The sequence below is a fragment of the Panonychus citri genome, unplaced genomic scaffold (assembly GCF_014898815.1).
Source record: "Panonychus citri isolate SS breed McGregor unplaced genomic scaffold, ASM1489881v1 Contig00141, whole genome shotgun sequence".
Classification (NCBI taxonomy): domain Eukaryota; kingdom Metazoa; phylum Arthropoda; class Arachnida; order Trombidiformes; family Tetranychidae; genus Panonychus; species Panonychus citri.
This window is the reverse complement of record NW_026515546.1, coordinates 2,591,486-2,613,672: the sequence shown is the minus strand read 5'-3', so window position 1 is coordinate 2,613,672 and position 22,187 is coordinate 2,591,486. Positions and strand designations below refer to the sequence as shown.

The 22,187-nt window shown below is 34.2% G+C and overlaps 3 protein-coding genes and 1 long non-coding RNA gene across 13 annotated transcripts; 2 read left to right on the top strand and 2 right to left on the bottom strand.

Moving 5' to 3' along the window:
• Positions 1–8: 8 nt before the first annotated feature.
• LOC128395714 (uncharacterized) lies at positions 9–1,858 on the bottom strand. Its single transcript, XR_008326703.1, has 3 exons — positions 1,716–1,858; positions 578–1,576; positions 9–484 (listed from the first exon to the last, which is right to left on the bottom strand). It is a non-coding gene; the product is annotated as an uncharacterized LOC128395714 (long non-coding RNA).
• Positions 920–9,505, top strand: LOC128395705 (uncharacterized). Of its 7 annotated transcripts, none has more exons than XM_053356175.1 (9): positions 920–1,061; positions 1,280–1,461; positions 1,760–2,170; positions 2,867–3,036; positions 3,160–6,777; positions 7,078–7,180; positions 7,556–8,344; positions 8,765–8,944; positions 9,021–9,505. In XM_053356175.1, exons 1-9 carry the CDS (start codon positions 991–993, stop codon positions 9,428–9,430), a joined length of 5,934 nt encoding a protein of 1,977 aa, XP_053212150.1. In that variant the 5' UTR covers positions 920–990; the 3' UTR covers positions 9,431–9,505. The 7 variants fall into 7 exon arrangements, with proteins under 7 accessions (XP_053212150.1, XP_053212148.1, XP_053212149.1 ...); XM_053356173.1 differs by having other exon boundaries at positions 7,301–8,344; XM_053356174.1 differs by having other exon boundaries at positions 3,160–6,780.
• Positions 9,506–12,868: 3,363 nt separating this feature from the next.
• On the top strand, positions 12,869–16,535 carry LOC128395706 (calpain-C-like). The gene is made up of 7 exons (XM_053356176.1): positions 12,869–13,267; positions 13,529–14,529; positions 14,768–15,265; positions 15,349–15,848; positions 15,916–16,032; positions 16,098–16,248; positions 16,325–16,535. Exons 2-7 carry the CDS (start codon positions 13,977–13,979, stop codon positions 16,525–16,527), a joined length of 2,022 nt encoding a protein of 673 aa, XP_053212151.1. The 5' UTR covers positions 12,869–13,267; positions 13,529–13,976; the 3' UTR covers positions 16,528–16,535.
• Positions 16,536–16,647: 112 nt separating this feature from the next.
• Positions 16,648–21,809, bottom strand: LOC128395713 (uridine phosphorylase 2-like). 4 transcript variants are annotated; one of them, XM_053356186.1, is made up of 5 exons: positions 20,504–21,809; positions 19,956–20,211; positions 19,509–19,835; positions 19,294–19,408; positions 16,648–17,398 (listed from the first exon to the last, which is right to left on the bottom strand). In XM_053356186.1, the coding sequence occupies exons 3-5, from the start codon at positions 19,788–19,790 to the stop codon at positions 16,893–16,895; spliced, it is 903 nt and encodes a 300-aa protein (XP_053212161.1). In that variant the 5' UTR covers positions 19,791–19,835; positions 19,956–20,211; positions 20,504–21,809; the 3' UTR covers positions 16,648–16,892. The 4 variants fall into 4 exon arrangements, with proteins under 4 accessions (XP_053212161.1, XP_053212160.1, XP_053212163.1 ...); XM_053356185.1 differs by having other exon boundaries at positions 19,509–20,211; positions 20,504–21,344; positions 21,423–21,809; XM_053356188.1 differs by lacking the exon at positions 19,956–20,211.
• Positions 21,810–22,187: the final 378 nt, after the last annotated feature.

Sequence of the window (22,187 nt, the reverse complement as noted above, 5' to 3'; positions counted from 1 at the left end):
TGTAATCATTAATTACCTTCATCATCCTCTATCTTTTTTTAATCACATTTACCTTCAAAAAAGAAACGGCAATGTCACTGTTATCCCTTTTTAATTGTTGGTTAACAATTAGAGGTGAAAATATCATCATCATAACGTAGCAATTAAAATCCAATCAAATAAAATATAAAAAGTTTCACCTTTTGAAATGATTGATAAAAATCAACTGAAATTCAAGTTGAAGTTTATTTTCAAAGGTTAAAACCTTTTAAATTATAATAATTAAAACTTTCGCCTTAATTGTTCAATTATCGCTATTTCTCAGCACTAATTGTGATTAGTTTTAAATTTAGTGGTTAAGAATTGATTATTATTTTGGTAGTTGCAATAAAAAAAATGGTTCCAGTGTTTAGTTGATTACTGATCGGTTTGGCTAAACTTTGTTTTCTTTGTCAAAATTGTTACTTTCACTTAATCACAATTAAAATTCACCAAGAAAAATAATCTGAAAGAAAATGAAACAGAGAAAATTAATATTAAAATCATTATAATAAAATAAATGAACAATTGAACAACATCATGGCATGCTAATAGTTACCAATATGACTCGTTAATTGTTTCGATTAACCATCACACCAATGAAAGATGAGAGTTGAAGAGATAGAAATAAGATCATCTTAATTGTGATCTTGGATTAGTGATAATGATAATCACGATGATTATATTAACTCAGCAGATTGAAATATTGATCTGATTGAATCGAGAAAGATTTCATATTCTTACTTTTCTCTTTCTCTTTACCATAATCTTCATCTTCATCTCTTCATTTGTTTTCTGTAAATTCATCATTAACTGAAGAGTCTCCATTTTTTTGCGTTTCTTTCTTTCTCTTCCTCCTTATCTTCATCTCTCTTGGCAATGTAATTAAGTCCAGGGTATAAAAGGGCCAATTAATCAGTTTGCCTCGTCATTCAATTGATTCCTTTTTTCAGTGTACCTCACAGGAAAAGGATGAATCTCTTTTGGCTATCGTGCCTCCTTGTGAGCACCGTTCTGGTTAACGGTAAACTTCACTCTAATGAGTAAGTTGAAACAACCATTGAAAAAGTTTCTTTGTTAATTTTCCTTGTTAATTGGTGTCTCTGTGTAGTTGTGTGTGTAATCGGGTCTACAACTTTAATCAATCAATAAGATTATCTCCATTTCTCTGTTTTCCTTTTCCGTTTCAACATTGGATTAATTGTTTTTCTTTTTTTCGTTCTTTTCTTTTCTTATATCCGCTGCTTGTGGTTCCATGAAGACAAATCATTCAAACTCCACGATATCTTTTGACTTTACCCCAAATTCTTTCACCCACTTCTAACCAAATTTGCTTGACCTCACTTAATGAATACATTGAAGATGATGCGGAAGTCCGTGTTACTTTGATTAACCCAAGGACCAATGAGGAAATCGCTGATTTCTCCAAGCAACTTAAATCTGGTAAGATAATCTCAATTCTTGTTATTCAATTTTCATCATCTTATCACCTCGACACTTTCCTCCAGAAATTATTTCGACATGATTCAAACTAAAGAGATTAGTATTATCCATTTATCTGTGAAATTTAAATGTAATGTGTATATGAATAATGATTAGTTTATGTCCAAGGAGTCATTTCTGTTAGTTTAAAATAATAAACAAGATAGTTGAATGGGTCGAGGTGGTCAAATGTCACTGAAATTTTTTTTTCTTACCTTTGTTTAATCTTATTGTTTAATTTTCTTTCACTTAATTTCAGCCTCAGAATGTTTCAAAATTGAAACCTCAGGGGTTGATACTAAGTTTGTCAAGGTTAAGGTCCAACTTGGCGATCATTTGGACGTTAACCAAATGGTCCGATTTGTACCATCTTATGGTATGACCATGATTGAAACCAGCAAACCAATCTATCAACCTGGTGAGGTTCTTAACTTCCGAGCCATTGGTTTTGATGGATGGATGAAACCATGGAGTGAAAGCTTCGACAGTGTTTCAGTTTACAATGCTGAAAGAACCAAGGTCATGGAATGGAGAAAAGAACAATTAGAAAATGGATTAAACCATTATCGACTTCCACTTGCCCAATACAACACTGAAGGAAACTGGAAAATCGTCGGAGTAACCAAATCCGGTGAAATTATTGAGAAATATTTCAAAGTTTCCCAAAAAGGTAACAACAAACAAATATATCTAATTCCGGAAGTGGAAGGTCAAACAAAATAATTAACATCAAGAAAAACAATTTTCAAATTCAAAGAAAACCATAAGATTGAAAGGTTTACCAAAATGAGAAAGGAAATGGTAATGGAAAAGACAATTTCAATCCTTTTGATTTACATATTCATAGATTAATTTACTTACCAGAGAAGGTGAAGATTAGACCTTAATCACAATTAATCCATTATTTAGGAGCCACAATTTAGTTTTAATTAGAAAATTAAATTTAATTGGAGATTTTATCTCATCAATATAGAGAGAAATGTTTTTCCGCCAACGAATCAACAGTTAACTTGTTCTTCGCTTGTTATCCATCTGATGGTTCGAATTCTGTTTACCTTTTTTATTCTATTCTTTTTGAAGAAAATAACAATTAACATTCAGATTCTTTTTCGTTAATTGATTAATCATCTGAATTTTGTCTCTTTATTGATTAATTGATTTTCTTCTTTCACTTTTCGTTTAATTAGTTTAATTGATTTGGTTGTGTTTTGTGAATTCCGTTCGTTTGGTGGTTGATCTTCTTTGATCTTGATGATTCGTTTATTTTTGTGTTTCAATTTTTTGTATTTTTTTCCTTCTTCATTTCAATGGGTTTTTTTGTGTAATTAATTGATTGTTTTTTTTCTGTAATGGTTTCGTTTAATAGTTGACCCTGAAGTTGTCTTGAAGGTTAAACAAGGTGGTGACTACATTCTTGCTAATGAAGATGTCCACCGAATGGTTATCTGTGCTGAAGACAAACAAGGTCTCCAATATGAAAATGGTTTGATCAATATTAAGAACCATTATGGTCACTACCTTGCCAAGGATCTTACCGTAAGTTTATTTTCTGTTTATTTAGCTAAATAGATTTTTCAGATTCTACTCATGTCCTCTTTATCTTAACTTTTATCTTTGTTCGCAAAATTCTAACCTCTTTTTTTTTGCATTGATTTGCAGTTGGAAGAAGGTTGTGCTCACTTTTACCTCAAAAATGATACCTTACAATGGTCAAACATCGTTGGTAAAGCAATCCAAGGTTCCATTGAGCTCTTAGATAAGGAAAGCAAATACCCAGTCGGTGTCTTACCTTTGTACCTTCCAATTGTCCGATCCCATGTTCATCTTCGAGTTCCTTCAACTGCTTTGGTTAAGAACTACTTCAAACTCGGTCTTCCATATTTTGGTTATTTCTTCGTTGAACGACCAGACTACACTCCTCTTCCTAACGCTGAAGTTGAAATCTGTTACCAAACTGCCAGCAAACCTTGGCAATTTGAGGAAAATGTTGAAAAGATTTGTAAAACTTTCATCTCATCTGCTGAAGGTTCAATCAAATTCATCATCCCACCCGTTGAACGAACCACCAAGCAAATCATGATCGAAGCTACCATTCCTGGTGTTGCTGATCACAAACAAAACTTTGTTGTTCACCCATGGGTTGAGGAATCTCGAGATCAATTCATCATTGAACCAATCGTACGAATGCGATCATGCAAGAAGAATATGCCAGAAGCTACCAAATACACTGTCCTCATGACCCGAAATGGTACTCAAGCTTTCGACAGATTGTTCCTCCAACCAGTTGGACGAGTTTCTGCTGCCGAAACCAAGAGTGTTAAACTTTCACCTGCCCCATGGACCCCTGAAGCTGACATGCTCATCGGTGAATGGCCTGAAGAAAATGAAGTTTTCTTCGCTAACGTCTATGATGATGCTTCACACCAATACACTCCAATGAACCGAGTTGTCTTCTATGGTCTTGACTCACGAGGTGAACTCATCTCCGACTCAATTGCCTACCTTAAAGATTGTCTTAAAGATGATTCTTTGATGGATGTTACCCTTGATGATGAAACCAATCGACTCAATGTTAACTTCCTTGTTGAAGAAAATGTTCCATGCTCATTCTCTGTTGGTACCTCTGATCAACGAGGTAAATTGACTGAACAAAAGATCCACAAATTGTTGGAGAAATTCGATGACATCTACACCAAGACCTTCGAATGGGACAAATGCTCATTGGCATTACAAAACCGAACTCACAAACAACCTTTGATGATTGACTTCAAAAACAATTGGGACAGCTTCAAAGAAATTGGTCTTCATGCTGTTGACTCACGAACTGACATTTTCAACAAGCCATGTGAATGGGATGTTTTCGATGAGGCCATCCGAAACCGATCACTCGAAGCTCTCATTGCCATCCGACACTACCTTCCATACTCAGAAAACATAATGAACTCTCTTGCTGATTCAGCTGATCTGGCTCACCTTAACCGATTAGAAAACTCATTAGTCAAGGATCTTCTCTTCTGGGGATCACGACATGAATTCAAGGAATGGCTCCAAAACTACCATCCATCAACTCTTGCTGGTAAATCAGCTATTTCTGTTAACGCTATCTGTTTAGACCAAGCCAAAGGAATCCGATCATACAACGTCCGAAAATCATTGAAAGCTGCTCCAGTTCACTTGGAACACGATTTACCAAACAAAATGTCTGACAAAGTTGTTCGAGATATTTCAATCTTCATTAAACGAGACGAATCAAGCATCAAACAATCTGAATGTGTTCCAGTTGAATTATCAGTTGAACCCAACTCAGCTGTTGAAATCCAATCTGAATTACCAAAAGTTTGTGCCTGTTCAAAGACCACCAAAGTTACCCTTAAAGTTAAGCCCCTTCAAAAGGGTCCACTTAACCTTAATGTCAAGGCTAAATTTGCTAAATCTATGGCTGAAGAATGTAATTCATTGATTGAAAACTTTGAAACTCAATCAATTCTTCTCAAGACCAACATTGAATCCCACGAACCAAAAGTGACCCGACGATCATATGAAATCGCTTGCGAAAAAACCAAGAAATCTCTTAAGCATATGTTGAATGAAAAGGAAACTCTTGCTACTCGAGATTTGATCACCGTTTTCTTGAAACAATTCCGTGATGATGAACCAATCCGAAAGAACATCTTTGAAGTTCTCAACAAATTCAACGCTTTGATGGACTTATACGAACACAAGTCTCTCCCATCTGCTGTTTTATCCAAACTTCGGGAAGCTCTTGTTAGTTTAAACCAACAATTAGCTCTTTTCCGATTAAGTGATGGCTCATACTCAGTCTATGGAGGTTCTCATCGAGGCAAATCCCTCGTTGCTACCGCTCTTGCTTACCGAACCCTCTCACAAGCTCAAGCCAAGTTACCAATCTTTGGAGGTGCTGAAGTGATCAACCCAACCTTTGACTTTATTATTAGTCAAATGTCCAAGGATGGTTGTTTCCAACAAAAAAAATTCGCCAACGCCGGTTCCTCAATGTGGCCTTTCGGTCACAATGCTTCACGACATGAGATGACTGCATTCGTTGCTGCAACCATGTCTGAATCTAGTCAAACTCCCAAGGTTCTTTTGAGAAAAGCCGCCAGATGTATTGGTCAAATTAACGAAGACGAAATGGACTCTTTGACCAGAGCCATGGCTGCTTTGCTTTACGCTCGACTCAATCGAATTGATAATGCTCAATCTCTTATTGAAAACTTCGAAGTCAACGCTCGAAAGGAGAATCTTCGACGATTGAACAAAGAGGAAACTCGATCTATTCCTGAGCGATTCGCCACAATTGCCGATCGTAAATCCCACGAAAAAACCCATGAAGAGATTGTCCGAGCTCGAGCTTTCCTCGTTCTCGCTAAACTCGCTTTGAATCAAACTGAAAACCTTCAAGATCAAATTCAAAAATTGGTCTCATCTGACTTGACTCTTCACGACCCACTTGTCACCCTTGCCGTTACCCGAGCTTGGCCAAAACTTTCATCAAACAAATCCAACATGAAAGAATCAAACCTCGACATTTCTCTCAACAGCGAAAGAATGAGCCTTGGACCTTTCGAGATTCAAAAGGTTAACATGCCTCAAAAGGTTGAAAACCTTTTATTGGAAATCTTAGCTCCAGGTTGCGCTCTTTTGGAACGAAACCAAGAGATTGAAGTCCAAAAATACAATGGTACCTTCCCTGTTGTAAATGAAGAGACTCGAGAAGGCAACTGGTCAACTCGAGAAGGCGAAACTGTTGCTCCTTACGTTCGAAGAGGTTTCAAGATAATCAAGAGCCAGCAAAAAATGAGTGAATCCTGTGAACAAAAAATCACCATCTGCCCTAATAATCAAGAAACTGAACGACAATCATATGTTTACAAAGTTGATCTTCCATCTAACTATATGATTGACTTGACTGCTCTCGATCAATTGATGGCTCTCCGAAGAACTCCAGTTGAAATGTATCGACCAGTTGGAAATACTAACTTCTTAGTTATCAGACGCCAACAAGACGAATGTTTTGATGTTCCAATGGAAAAAGTTGGTGAAATGATTGAAGACGAAGAGCCAATTGCTACTATCTACGCATTCGATGGTTCAGATTTCACTAGTCAACCTTTGGTCGGAACTGTTCCCATCGAAAAAGAATGTGTCACCCGATCTCGTCGTGCTGTAGATCCCTCTAATTCTCAAGCATCACCCATTCAAAACCGTTCCGCTAACCCTGAAAAGAAAGGAAGCTATGATGAACCAAAAAGCTACGTAGTAAGTGATTTCGTCATTAAATGTATGCGTGAATCTAATCAAGTAAATTATATATAGTAATCATAAAATCTAATGATTTTGATTACTCTTCAGGCTAGAGCAATTGAGCTGCAATTACAAACTTAAAATAACTAGAAAATCTTTACCATCAAATTGCATTATCGTTATCCCTACAATTAGAGGTTTCGCAACGATGTTTAAAAGTGGCGAAAATAGTGTTGGAATGATAATCTAATATGATTAAAAACTGTCAGATTATTTATCTTACCCCGATATGTATAATCCTTTTATTTTTAGGAACAACAACAATCTTATGAGCCTTCATACCCAGCACCCAATTATCCAGCACCCTCATACGAAGCACCAGTAAAGGGATACCCTCAACCACCAGTTTATGAACAAGCTCCAGCATATGAACCTGCTTACCCAGCACCAGCTCAATCATACGAGCCACCAACCTACCAAGCACCATCATACGAAGCACCAGTTAAGGGATACCCTCAACCACCAGCTTATGGACCCGCTTACGAACCAGCTTACCCAGCACCAGCTTACGCTCCAGCTTATCCAGCACCAGCCTACGCTCCAGCACCAGCTTATCCAGCACCAGCTTATGCTCCAGCTTACCCAACTTATGAAGCACCTGTCAAAGGATATGCTCCACCACCAGCATACGAACAAAATTACCCAGCTCAATCATACGAGCCACCAACCTATCAAGCACCAGCTTATGAAACTCCAGTTAAGGGATACCCTCAACCACCAGCTTATGGACCCGCTTACGAACCAGCTTACCCAGCACCAGCTTACGCTCCAGCTTATCAAGCTCCTGCATATGAAGCACCAGCTTATGAAGCTCCAGTGAAAGGATACGCTCCACCACCACCACCACCAGCTTACGCTCCAGCTTATCCAGCTTATCCAGCACCAGCTTACGCTCCAGCACCAGCTTACGCTCCAGCTTATCCAGCACCAGCTTATCCAGCACCAGCTTATCCAGCACCAGCTTATCCAGCACCAGCTTATCCAGCACCAGCTTATCCAGCACCAGCTTATCAAGCTCCTGCATATGAAGCACCAGCTTATCAATCACCAGCTTATGAAGCTCCAGTTAAAGGATACGCTCCACCACCACCAGCTTACTCAGCACCAGCATACGAACAAGCTTACCAAGCGCCAGCTTATGAAGCACCCGTTAAGGGATACCCTCAACCACCAGCTTATGGACCCGCTTACGAACCAGCTTACCCAGCACCAGCTTACGCTCCAGCTTATCCAGCACCAGCTTACGCTCCAGCTTATCCAGCACCAGCTTACGCTCCAGCTTATCCAGCACCAGCTTATCAAGCACCAGCTTATCAAGCACCAGCTTATCAAGCTCCTGCATATGAAGCACCAGCTTACCAAGCACCAGCTTATGAAGCTCCAGTGAAGGGATATACACCAGCTTACCCAGCACCAGCTTACTCAGCACCCGCTTACGAAGCTCCAATGAAAGGATATGCTCCAGCACCTTACTCTCCACCATCAACATACAATTACCGTAGTGCCCAAAACGCCATGAGTAAGTGACATCTCACTTTTATAAATTCTATGCTCAATCATGATTTTCTTATCGTTAGTTTGGTAACTTTTCACTGGTTATAAGTTTAGTTTAGTTTAGATCTAGTAACGTTCTAAAGATTTAGATTCCTCTCGTCTCATCGTTTAGTTTATCTATTTAGTTTCTCTACTATTCTCATAGTAAACTTGAAGATAAAATCTAGAGTATGTAAATTATGATCAGTAATTTTGAACAAACCTGCTCCATGTTCAGACTTTTCTCATCAAAATAGCCAACGAACCATCAGTCCACAACTTGAATTTAAGCAATCCGCCGGGAAGTTTTACCGCTCTCCTCCAGGCTTATTAAAGACTGGTTATTTCGTGACATCCAATTTATACAATAATGACGGCATTGTGACGCTTCTTTATTTGCATTCAGGCCGAGGAACTCAATTTAGATATGAAAACAATTTCTCTCCAAAAGCCACTCAATCAGCAAACCCACAGAGAGTACCAACCGCCATGAACAAACCACCCACAACTCCTTCAGTTCCAAATTCAACTCCAAATCGATTGGGATCTGGCTTTGCATTGAATTCCCCAAAACCCCAAAGATCAGGTAAATAGAGAGATTTTGATTCGAATTATTATTTTCTGATTGAATGAAATGCTCATTTTTTCCCGATGTTTAATAGCCTACAAGCAAGCAGCCACTGAATTGAAATCTACCATGACTAAGAGTGTCAGTTGTCCAGTCGAAGAACCTACAACTTGTCCCGATTGTCGACCTCGAATTGATGTTGACATGGTTGACAAACTTTGTAACAGCACCGTTATTCTAGCCCAAATCAGAGCAAGTTCAGAAAGCTGTGGATCCTATTTGACCACCACTCACTTCAATAAACCAAAGCATCCACTTAACTGGGCAGATTATGGAATCAACCGAGAATGTACCTGCCCTGAATTCGATACTGGATATGCCATCATCGTATCTGATAAATCAGAAGCAGTTGAAGGTAGTTTCGGACGAGGAACTTATATCCTACCAGCTACTCCAACAAACGCCCAAGAAGTAAACGCTTTCATCAACATGTGTGATGCATAAACTAACTTTCGAATTCTAATTAACTAATTCTTACTAAATTAAATTTTCTCTGTTAATTGTGTTCCTATTTTAAAACTTCCGCATTCAATTTTCTCTCTCTCTCTCTCTCTCTCTTACCTCAAAAAAAACTAACCAAAACAAACCAATTATCCAAACTATCAAACAGTAAATAGTTTAATTAATTTCAATGAAATTAATAAAAGCAACTTATTGTTAATTAATCGACTCCGTAACTTTCTCCATCCACGTTTAGCTCTTAACAAACACTAGTTTCAATTTAAATTCAGTTTACAATGAAAAAAAAAATTCAGGTTAATTGACTAATTAAACTTCTAACAGCAAAATCAAACTTTTCATCAACAGTTATACAAGTTAGTTAATTACAATTCGAAATTTAAACTATCAATTGATCGAGAAGCAAGAATCGAGAAAATCGAGCGTTCGAACATGTAAAATATATCATGTTGACTTCAAATCTTTTTGATTGTTAACAGTTACGGAAAACAACTTAAATTTGACTGTTATTCAAATTGAATGGTCCGATTTCATTTTTCTTGGGTTAAATATTAACCCAAAAACATATTGGTTATTTGTTAATTATTAATATGATGATGATGGTAAGATGAACGAGGTTATTTTAATTTTGCTTGTACAAATCGTTGGTTGGCCCATTGATGGATTAAACTTTCGCCCCAACAATCATCGTGACTTGTTAATTATTTCAATTGATTTGTTATCAACAAATGTTACCGACCATTTATCGTAATTTTTTTGCCAATATTTGATCTGAAAAGGGCCTCCTAATTAGAGTTTATGACCTTTAATAAGAAAAACAAACTGAATAACTTGTTACATCAACTTTGATTGTAATAGTTGATTTGATAACGGGATCTCGATAATAAAACCATTCCAATGCCTCAATTCATATGAAACTGGTTTCAAGAGTTAAAATGCTGCGAAAAGGTTACCGGGTGTTTATATTAGTCTTTAGTCCAAACAGATAGCCCCGAAAAAGTGGTCCATCAACGGATCTTCCTTTTCATGCGCTTCCGTGTTATTGGCCTCAAATTTACTTTACTGAGACGCTCAACGTTTTGTTTATTTTTCTCTCTCTCTCTCTCTCTCTCTCTCTCTATCCTTGAATTGAAGCCCAAAAGCCTGGGGTGAGTCTGAATCTTGTATCGGACCGTTAAGGGCAAACCTTTGCGTTGAAAATCATTTGGATTCTGCTACTGTTGATCATCATGATAACTGATGGAAACTTGTTGAGGTTCTCAAAGTTTTTTTCTTCATTTTCTTCATCCGAATCAACATGAAACTGATTCAATTTCACACATTAACACCTCCAATCATGACACCAGAAAGTTAAGCTATTGATAAACCAGGTAAGTCCATAGCTGGCTGATGATAAAAGTATCATTTTCTCATCATTTATTTTCTATTAATACTTGTTTTCTTTTTCGTTGATGCCGAGAGAATTTAAAGAAAATTATCTAATCTCCTCTAATCTTAATACATGTATTTCCATTTTCTTCTTATTCTTAAGGATAAAAGAACATGGTGATTAAGACTAATTATCAATCAATAAAAAAACTTGAGAACAAATCTGACAATTTATATTATTTATCTAATGAATGTCCTCTGATAATAATCATTATCCATTTGAATGTTGGAGATTAAGATTTGAATGGATTTAAAATCTTCCCTGAAAAAATTTATTCGGTTCTCAGAAATCAATGATCTAATTGGTTATCTACGAAACTGATTAACTGAACAATTGTTCTGGGAATCATTTAATCATAACAATCAAAAAGGTAAGTTATAATTTCCTGTTTGCAGACCATAAAAATTAACTTACAATGAGAAACTTTTCAAGCAAAAATATTACTTTGATTAAATTGCACATAAACATAGAGACGATTAACTGATTTGATTGTTCAATTTACCCGAGAAGCTATTAAGTTTAACCGATCAATCAGTTGAGCCCTTTTTTCAGAGATTTACCAAAATTATGGTCATTTTCTTGACCCTCAAGTATCTTCACTGACCTCTGAGGGTTTCAATGATTGGATCAAATATCAGTTGAAACAATTGCAAAAACCATCAGAGACCAATAACAAAACATTAAAACTAAATCAATCTTATCCTGTGATAATTAATCAACTATCAATACAAGTACACCAATTCATACAGCCAAAGGACTTTGAGTTTGCTATCACAATTTAAATCGTTCACGCAGTTGAATATAATCAATGAGAGATACAATTAACCCAGAGACATGTATTGTCCTCCAATCTTAATGATTTAATCTCTTGAAATGGTCAACTGATTAGATATCAAAAGTTATCATTAACTGATTCAAAAAGTGGTCGCAAACTTCAAGTCTTTGGCTATTCATTTATTAAATGTTGATCAAGTTGATGAATGAATAAAGATGAGGCCTGAATATTAAGTACTGATAAATAACATCAATTGTTCAGTTTCTCAAGCAAATATGATAACAATTAACTTTCAAAGAATCATCATTAATATGATGTTGGATTTACTTAAACTTTATCCATTATATTGAAAGAAAAATGAACAGAATCATCTGATTTTTGATTGATGAAAAAATTAGACTAATAATTGTACTAAATTGATGAGTTAATCATTAATTTATTTCTTAACTCTTCTTAACAAAGTTTATTATTATTTCAAGATTTGTTTATTGTCTTGATGTTCACCTTTACCTGTTCATCTTTATCATCATCTTTTATCCTGTTTCCCAATCAATACGTTCAAATTGTTTCTAATTGTTTCTTTCGCTTCTCTGATCATCCAGGAGGCATTTCTCAGCTTCGGTATCATTATTTTGTCCTCCGTGATTGTCATTCTAATCATCGGCATCTCTCTTAGCGGAAAAATGTCCAATTGTCAACTGTTGTTTTCGTGGACTAAAAAGCGACAAAATGACTTCCGTGAATGTAGATTAACGTTTATTAAGTGTCACCCATTTGACTTTTTCTCTTTTATTATCAACTGGACAAAGGTCAATGGTAGAAAAACTGAAACCTTTTAGTGAATTTATGATATTTTCTCAATAAAATCGTTCTTATTGTTGTTATATTTAATGGCGAGAGAGAAAGAGAATGAAGTTTATTGAATTAGACAGAAGATGTTGAAGAAATGATGAATGGCCTTTAGAAGATGATAAAAAAGAAGATAAATCTTGACAGTAAAATAGAAATGAGACCGTTTAGAAAGAGAAAAATAGCCTTTCCTTTCCATATAAATTTTCTCTTTCTCCTCTTTCTTTATCTCTCTTTCATTCATTCTCTTGATTAATCAACCACCATCAATATTACATGAAGCCAATTCCACTCTCCGCTTGAGTTTTTTCTCTTTCTCTCTTTTATCTTCTCTTACAATTTTCTCTCTCTCTCTCTCTCTCTCTGATTGTAAAACTTGATTCTCAAGTTGAGTTTCTTTTGGTTAATCAAAGTTGGGACAGCAACGCAACTATTATTTTCTCCTCAATCTCCAACTCAATTCTCATGTTGTTTCGAGTCTTTTTTAATTGTGATCATTTCAATTGTGTTCAAAAGGTCCACTGGATAAGAAATTGATCAACAAGAAGAAGAAAAAAAGTTCCAAATAGTTGGAAATTAATCTGAACGGAATAACATTCAAGTTACTTTTGGTTTCTCTTAATCTTGTGTTTCTCATGTTCACCAGAATTTCAACCCAATAACTTGTTTCTGTGATTCAGTGCCTTCAATTAATCAAGGATTTAATTTACTCTTTACAATTAACTTTTCTTCATCCCAATTGAAATTCTCAGAGTCTAATTCCAAAAAGGTATATATCTCACTCAATAGAATTCATGTCCATGTCCAATATCCATTTCTCTCTCACCTTCAGAAAAGAATAACAAAACTTTACCTTTGTGTCTAAAAATTATTTTCCTTGATCAGCTGATCCAATGAGAAGTTCAATTTTCAATTTGACAACGAAAATGAATCAATTTAAATGACTCTCAATAGATTCATGAACTCGCTCATTAGTTTCAGGAGCAATTAGTTCATCAGTAACTAATCTTTGATTTTTTTTTCTTTTCAGTCTCTGAATAGTTATCTCATAATTTCCAGATTCTACTTATTTTCTCAATGGTAGAGAAAGAACTTGGTTAACTAAATAATATCCGAAATTCAGTTCCGAGTCCAACCGAAGAGGAAACATTTCTCTTCCGGAATTGATTAACTTCAGTGATCATATTCAAAATCATTGGCTTCAAGAATTCACCTTGATCATCTTGACCTTTTCTCTCCCTCAGATGCAAATATTTTTGTGTATACAGTCAAAGCTTAAATTGCAACAATCAATTTCTAACCAACCATCAAATTCAATCAAGTTAATTTAAAGATTGCATGATATGATTTACATAAACATCAAGTTAATCAGCTTTTGGTGAAATCAGTGCCATTGATTTGAGATTACGAAGCAAACACAAAAAAAAGTGCACCATTAGGTTAACGGAACTTGATTGGAACAAAATTATCATCCAAACATGTTATCCTCTGATGATGAGAAACTCCGCCGTAATTTACTTAAATCAGGTCAATTATTTGAAGACAACGATTTTCCGACAACCCAATCATCAGTGTTTTACCATCAAACTCCTCCATTTACATTTGTATGGAAAAGACCAAAGGAATTAACTAATTATCCAGTTTTCCTTGATGATGCCATCCTTTTTAACTCTCACAACTTTTTCGATATTAATCCCGGTAAATTGGGCGATCGGTGGTTAGTCTCAAGCATGGCCTCACTGACCCTGACCAAAGGATTATTTTACCGAGTTGTACCCGCTGACCAGTCTTTTGATCCAGATAATTATTGTGGCCTTTTCAGGTTTCGATTATGGTGGCACGATGAATGGAAAGAGGTTGTAATTGATGATCGGCTACCAACGGTCAACAATAAACTCGTTTTCATCCAGTCAACTAAAGGTGACACTTTTTGGGCATCGTTATTGGAAAAGGCTTATGCTAAACTCCATGGGTCCTACGAGGCTCTCAAATATGGATCAACTGTTGAAGGATTATCGGATTTAACTGGAGGTTAGTAGATTTCCAATCCCAGCAAAATATTAACTCATTTTCCTCATCACTTTTGATTATGTTTTTCGAGATTTTTTCAGTGATTATAAGAAGATTGCTAAAGTTTCTATTACTATTTACAACGAGTAATTTAAAATTTGACAAGATAAATTGTTTGGCTGTTTCAAATTGTACTTTTGGCTCTTCTTTTTGATAACAATCAACTAATTGAGATTCTCTGTTTTTTTTTCCTCATTAGGAGTGACTGAAAGTATCTCATTGAGAGAAGAGTCAACATCTTGTTCTACAATGATTTGTAAATTACTCTCGATGACTTCAATTGTTACCACCGTTGTTTCCAATGAGAATTCACCATCGACACAAACCAACGGAAATCCAGTTTCATATTCGCATGAAAGATTACCAAATGGAATCTATTCAACAATCAACTATCGAATAATTGATTTCCAACGATTGGATCGACAAGAATCTTCTCCGATTTTGTTGAAACTACGAAATCCACTTGGATCATCTTCAGATTATGTTGGTAGTTGGAATAAAGATTCACATAAATGGTCAACATTGACCAATGATGAGAGAGAATTACTATCATGTGAAGAGGGTGAATTCTGGATGTCATATCATGATTTCATGAAGACATTTACCTCACTTGAAGTTATCCATTTGGATGCCGAAACCAGTAAAGATGAACCAACACTGCGAGGGAAATGCCCCTGGTGTATTAAATTCTGGAGAGGTGAGAGTCCTCATGGTTAATACATGAATTCTCGGTGAAACTGAAAGAAAATGATATTAATTCAAGTTCCTCATCTTTTTTAGGTATTTGGCGTAAAGGTGTAACTGCCGGAGGCTGTCGTAACCACGTACAAACGTTTCATACTAATCCTCAACTGTTAATTACTCTGACTAATCCAGATACTATTGTTATCTGTTTAAATCAACACTCGGTTTTAGAGCCAAAAGTGATTGGATTTAGTCTTTACTCTTATAGTAATTCGGTTGAGTATTCAAATGAAACTCGATTGGATAAGAGTTTTTTCAAAAGAAATCGATCACTTTACAATTCCCTTTATACGAACACGAAGCAGATCTCATTAAGGTGCCAATTAGAAGAGGGTAAATATGTTCTAATACCCACAAGTTTCGAACCAGGACAAGAAGGACAGTTTTCAATACGAGTTTATTCAATTCATCCCATCAAATTAACTTTTCTTGACTCGTTGCCATCGCTAATCAAATCTCCAATCATCAAAGCTCCTCCATCTTTTGACCTTAAATTTAGTCAATATGAAACAATGTTTCTTCAGCTCGCAGATGAGGTAATACTTTCATTAGCTAATCTAAATCATTGCCATCATTAACAATTTGATTTGCTTTTCTTTTCAGCATAAAACTGTCAATGCCTTTGAGCTACAAGAACTTCTTGAAAGTTGTTTACCAAATGATTATGTTAAAAGTTGCGCCACTTTGGAGGTTTGTCGACAAATCATCGCCACATTAGATGTAAGTTATCACAATCTAAACGACTAATTGACCTTTAAATTAACATTCATTCTCATTGTTTACAGACCAGCAATTCTTATGGAAGGTTAAAGTTCACTGATTATAAGAATATCATGTGTTCGTTGCGATTCTGGCAGGCGATATTTAAGAATCACACCAAAGGTACTTCAGGTATTCTGAGGGCTGATAAATTGAAGGAAGCTCTTCATGATGTTGGTAAGTTGATTTTCGTCTGTTAATTAGATGAGCAATTTGTTCTGATCGTTATTCTTTTTTTTTCTCATCCATTCAGGTTTCGAGTTGAACATTGAAATCCTTTCCTATTTAGTTTTACGATACATGAGGAAAGACGGAACTCTTAGATTCGGTGATTTTGTCCATAGTATTCTCCATCTTTGTATTGCTTTCTCTTTATTTGATAAAAAAGATTCTATGAAAACTGGAACAATCAAGATGAGTTTAACCGAATGGATTAAGGCTTGTCTTTTATCATAATCTTTATATTGAGACCAGTCCATCATTTGTTATGTTGATCCGTTCCTTTACAATTATCATACAATCAAAATCTGTTAATTTATTAATCTCAATTCGTTAAGCGTTTAATCAAAATGAGTGTAAATTTTTTAATCTCAATTATTTATTTGATTTCTCTTTATCCGTCTTGGTTCATCTTACTGGTCCATCGAAAGCATCATTAGCAATAACTTAGGAATATATTAATATATTGTCAATGGAGGAAATTGGTGGAAAATCAATTTCTCTCTCACTTCAACAATTGGCAATTATGTGCACAATTTAAGACCATTTAAAACAATTGTATTTTGAAATTTTGTAAGCTCAATTTCTTAACTGGTGAAAGATTAACAACAGGAACTATTAATTACAGATTTGATGTAATTACTGATTACTGTAAATGGTCTGATTTGAAAATTTTTGTAAGTATCTTTGTCCACATCGACTTGATCTCCTTCTAAGCGATTGACCAGAATAACATTGACAATGGCACATTTGATCTGAGCTTTGGTACACATGGCGGCGAAACATGTAGCCTCCATTTCAATGTTGGTTACACCTTGATTGGCAATTGATTGTAAGTAAATTGCTGCCTCTTCCTTGGTGTAATCACAGAAAGCGCCATCACAACGAGCTTGACCTTCGTAAAAATCATCAGTGGCCATTGTAATACCCGATTCAATAGGTATATTTGGATAACAAGCCGATGCAAAATTAATCAAATTTTCTACTAATTGTTTGTCCAAATTAACCTCCATGTTAATCACTTTACCCAATTTAACAGTTTGAAATAACGGACGGCATTGATTGTCAACACAACCTTTTGATACAATTACGGTTCCCGGTGCTTTACCTATGTGACAAATAAGAAAAAAATGGAAAATGAAACAATTAATAATTTATAATAAACTTGAATCTGATTATCTCAAAGTGATTGAGTAATTAAACAAAATAATCAAAACTTAATTGTCTTTTAATTTTTACTATTCATTTGAATACAGTTCATTAGTAAATGTCAATTGTCATTATATTAGTTATTTTTCAAACAATTTCACAACATTTAATTGTCATCATCACCAAAGTAAATTGTTGGCGGTGTAAATTGTAAAAGTAACGATTTTGCCAATTTAAGGTGTAGGAAAAAGCGCTCAGCCTTTTAAATGGTTGATTTAATTGTTGAAAAAAAGTTTTCATCATCATTCAAATGGTTAATTGTGAAAATGATCATAATGGTTGAGTAAATTAACAAATTACCAAAGGAAAAGGTAAAACCAAAAATATAATTATTACGTTTGATGTCGGTAATCAAATTAATTGTTAAATCGATTATAATTATAATTTTAATTAAATCAAAGGAGATAATTAAACATGATAACGACTAAGATATCAATTAACTAATTGTTTATAAGATTAAATTAATTTCGTAAGTTACATGTGACTTTTTAAGAACGAGATTTTCTAAAACAACAATAACAATTTGTTAATTGTGATAACAATAATAATCTTAATCACTACGATTAATCATTAATGTCCTTCATGATGTTGGCAAGAAATGAACAAGATAAAGTCTCCTAATAATAGTAATTAAATTATATACAATTGTAAATGATTAATAATAATAAAAAGAGAGATAAAAACTTCAACTAATGAGACTAAATAATCATTAATCGGTAATTAATAAATCAAGTACTGATCAAGAATCTTTCATGATTAACTAATTGATCAATTTGGATTGATTATCATGGTGAACAGATTGACAATTATAATGGTTCAGTTGATTATAAGAAAATGAAATTAAATATTATATTCTGACGATATGAAAGTGACCTTGGTCGATAGCGGGAAAGTAGATGACCTTGGTCAAGCTTAAATGGAGGTCAAGTGAGATACGAAAACTAGTAACAAGAGGAAAATCAAGTTCGATAACCTCGAATGGTTCAAAGAAATAAAAGAAATAATTTTTTTTTCTCTCGAATCGAAGTGTAAAATTAAAGTAATTGATTTGATTTTGAGATTGATCATTTTCATCATCGTAATGATAATAGTTGTTAATTATCATTTAAAAGGGTATAACTAATCATCAGGAAATTGTCTAGAGGATTGATAAAGTTAGTTGTTGTCTCTAATAGAGCCTTTTAACTGAGAATCATAATCAGCAAGGATAATCGAGTAATTAACAAAACAGTAAATTGTTCAGTTAATTTGTATTATCCGTAGTAATGACTATGATTATTAAGGGTAAAAAGACACCAAACAAAAAAAAACAATGTTATCAGAGAAATATTATCAATCAGATCTCAGTTTACAAGCAATTCAGTGAGAAAGATGAAGATGAGGATGAAGAAAGAGAAAAAAGTTGATGATGAGTTTGATGTTAAGAGAGAAAAGGATTTTTCTGTCAACAATATCATATGATCAATGATAATCTTTTGTTTACCTTTTTATTTTCATTGCTGAAGAAAACAAGAAAGAAAGAAAAGACAGAGTGAGAGAGAGAGAGAAAAAAAATGATGATGATGATGATGATGACGGAAAAAACAGAAAAAAAGCAAAGAAGACAAAGAGACAAGAGGAATGATTGTGATGACAATCCGGGCGGATTGAAGATCATTTTATCATTTACCATGTTCTCTAATATTCTTACAAGTATATTGGATAAAAAGATTAAATTTTTTCATCTTATTAGAATCGAAACTTAATCACTTTTGAAAATAGATCAATCGATTGAAAGAACAAGAAAAAACTTACCTAAGCCTCCACAGGTACCAAGACGGAAGAAAACAACATCCTTACATTTGGCATAAGTGACGAGCTTGAATAATTCGTGAAGAAGAATTGAAAGTGATGGAATTCCCATTCCATGCTAATTATCAATACATAAATAGTTCGAAAAAAGAAAAAGAAAAATTAGAACAATTAACCATAGAATCCATTTAGATTCTAGATCATCATTTGCAACCTACATTTACAAATAATACTGGTCCAACTTTGTACATACTAAAACGATGACCATCAGCTGAAAGGTCAACCAGATCACCGGGAATGTTTAACATTGTTTTCATCATTGAAGCGTAAAGAGCCATACGATGAGCCGCTCCGCCGGTACAAATAAACTTCACATCACCGAAGGCTTTTTCCAAATTGTCACCATTTTTAATTAATCCTAAATGGTAGAGATGATCAATTTCCATTGATTTAAGGTAATTGTTGGTTAAATTTGCTCCTTCTTTATGTTTATTAGCCATTGGGTATTTCAGCAGTTCGGTTGATCGATGTTGTTGTTGTTTATTCTGTAAGCAAGCAAAGGGAAAAAGGAAGATAATTTAAAAAAGAGAATTAATTAACTGTGTTGTAACTTGATGATCGATGATAAAACAGGAATTAATGAGAAGAAATCAAATTTCAATTACAATTAAAGTAAAAGTCTTCAAGATGATGTTGATTCTTTTACTATCCTGGTCTTTTATGGGTTAAATTGAACAGCAAGATATTTATATAAGAATAGAAATATAAAAACTTGAGTCACTGATTAAAATGGTTTACAATCAAATAGTTAATTACGGTAGGTGGCGACTGCTAATTGTTGAATTAATGATCACAATTAAGAAGAAGTGTAAAGGTGCTGATTAAAATTGATGAGAAAATAAACAAACAGCGAGTAAACAACTAGAAAGAAAATAGAACCAAAATAAATACGAAAAGAAATAGAATCAGCTGATTGAAAGTAAAGTGGATCTTCAATGGGATGAGAAGATTTCTCTCTCTCTCTCTCTTTCTCTCTCACTCGAAGAGATTCTGAAGTAATTTAGAATATTAAAGATTATAAGTTAATTGAGTCAAATCCAATTGTTGTATTTCGAAAGGTTGAATTTGGGTAAGTGGATAATCAATTAACTAGAAAATCGTAAAGATCAATTATCTTTTGTTGATGTTAAAGTTGAACAGACTTGGAAATTACCTTGATTAATTTTCATATCTGGTTAATTGTGGTAATTATAACTGATTCATTTTGTCTGGTTATCTCTTCATGATTTAATCTTCTTTGATTAAACGTTTCAATGATGATTATTAACCCAGGATTGAAAATTTTGATTTATGTTTTATCAGCTTGTTCATTGACATTATCTTGTTAATTGTTAGTCTTTATGAAACATTTGATTGTTATATTATGTTAACTGTGCCCATCTGATCAAAATATTCATAATCTAATTAGTTATTAAGATTAGATTTGCATCAATGGAAAATGAATTGTAGTATTTCCCCAGAATATTATATAAGGGGTTATGTATACGGTAGATACTGTGAAAATTTTTTTGATTGTGTAATTGTAAATTATATTTAGTTGATTCCTTTGAGTTAATTGTTTGCAGATTTTTGTTTTCCTTTTGGAAAATCTTGTTGATATTTTTTTTGTCTCTCATAATGAGTAATAACTGTGATTAACCTTTTTCATGGTTCCAGGGTTACCATGAATTAAAAATAACAGGCTGACCTTGAAAGTGAAAAAAATTGAATGTTGGATGTTAGTTCCTGATTAGTCAATGTTGAGCAATAATCACAAGGATAATGATGTTGATGTTGATGGTGATTATGACGATGACGATGATGATTTTGTTGATTGCCTTTCGGGTTCACAGTGTTTTTCCAATTAACCAACCAGTCCTTTAACCAGATTAAAATTATTAATAGTTGGCTCTGAACCCATCAAATTCATCTTATCGTATACTAGTTATTAACTTCAATAGTCTTTACCATAATAATAATAATTATAATGATGATGATGATGATGATACACAATCCTGGTAAATAAATACGTCATGAGAGTGAGTGAGAAAGATGAAGAGATAGAAAAGATTTGATCGGTCTGGTATTAATACCTGTTGATTTTTGTTAAAATGTTGGTGTGAAAGTGAAGTGAGTAAAAGAGTAAGTGATTTAAGTGAATATGTTGAAATTTCTTGAAATAGCTACATGATGATGATGATTGTTAACGAGTCCAAAAGGCAGAATGAAACCAGTAATCAAATAAATTAAGCTATTTAGAAGATTAAGCTGTAATAAGAGTGAGAAAGATGATGATGATGATGGAAGTAATAATAATGGTAATGGGTTTCCAGAGAAATGGGTTTCCAAGTGTTTACAATAAAAGATGCTGGCGATGAGGATTAGGAAGAGCGTGTAAAACGATGGCGATGGAGATGCTCAATCAGATTATGAAGTCTGAAAAGATGAAAAGAAAGAGAAAAATTAATCAATTTGTCAAAATTTATCTTCATTAATTTGTGATGAAAAAAAAAACCAAAGATTTTAACTTAATTCGCATTTGGCCTTAAAAATATACTTACACACATAAGAAAAGAAAACAGGTTTGACCAGAAGAGAAAGAGAAAAGATTCAAATAGAAAGTAAATGAGAAAGAGAAAAAGAGAGACACAAAGAGAGAAAGAGAAGACGAAGAAGATGGAGATGATGATGATGATGATGGAAAAGATGATAGAGAGAGAGAGAAGAGAAAGAGAAAGGAGAAAGAGAGTAAATTTTGATAACTCAAAATGTAGAAAATTTTCTTCGCCCTCAAATGAATGAGAGGCAAAGAAGAGAAAAAGAAAGAGAAGATAAAAACCAAATACTTTGGGGTGGTG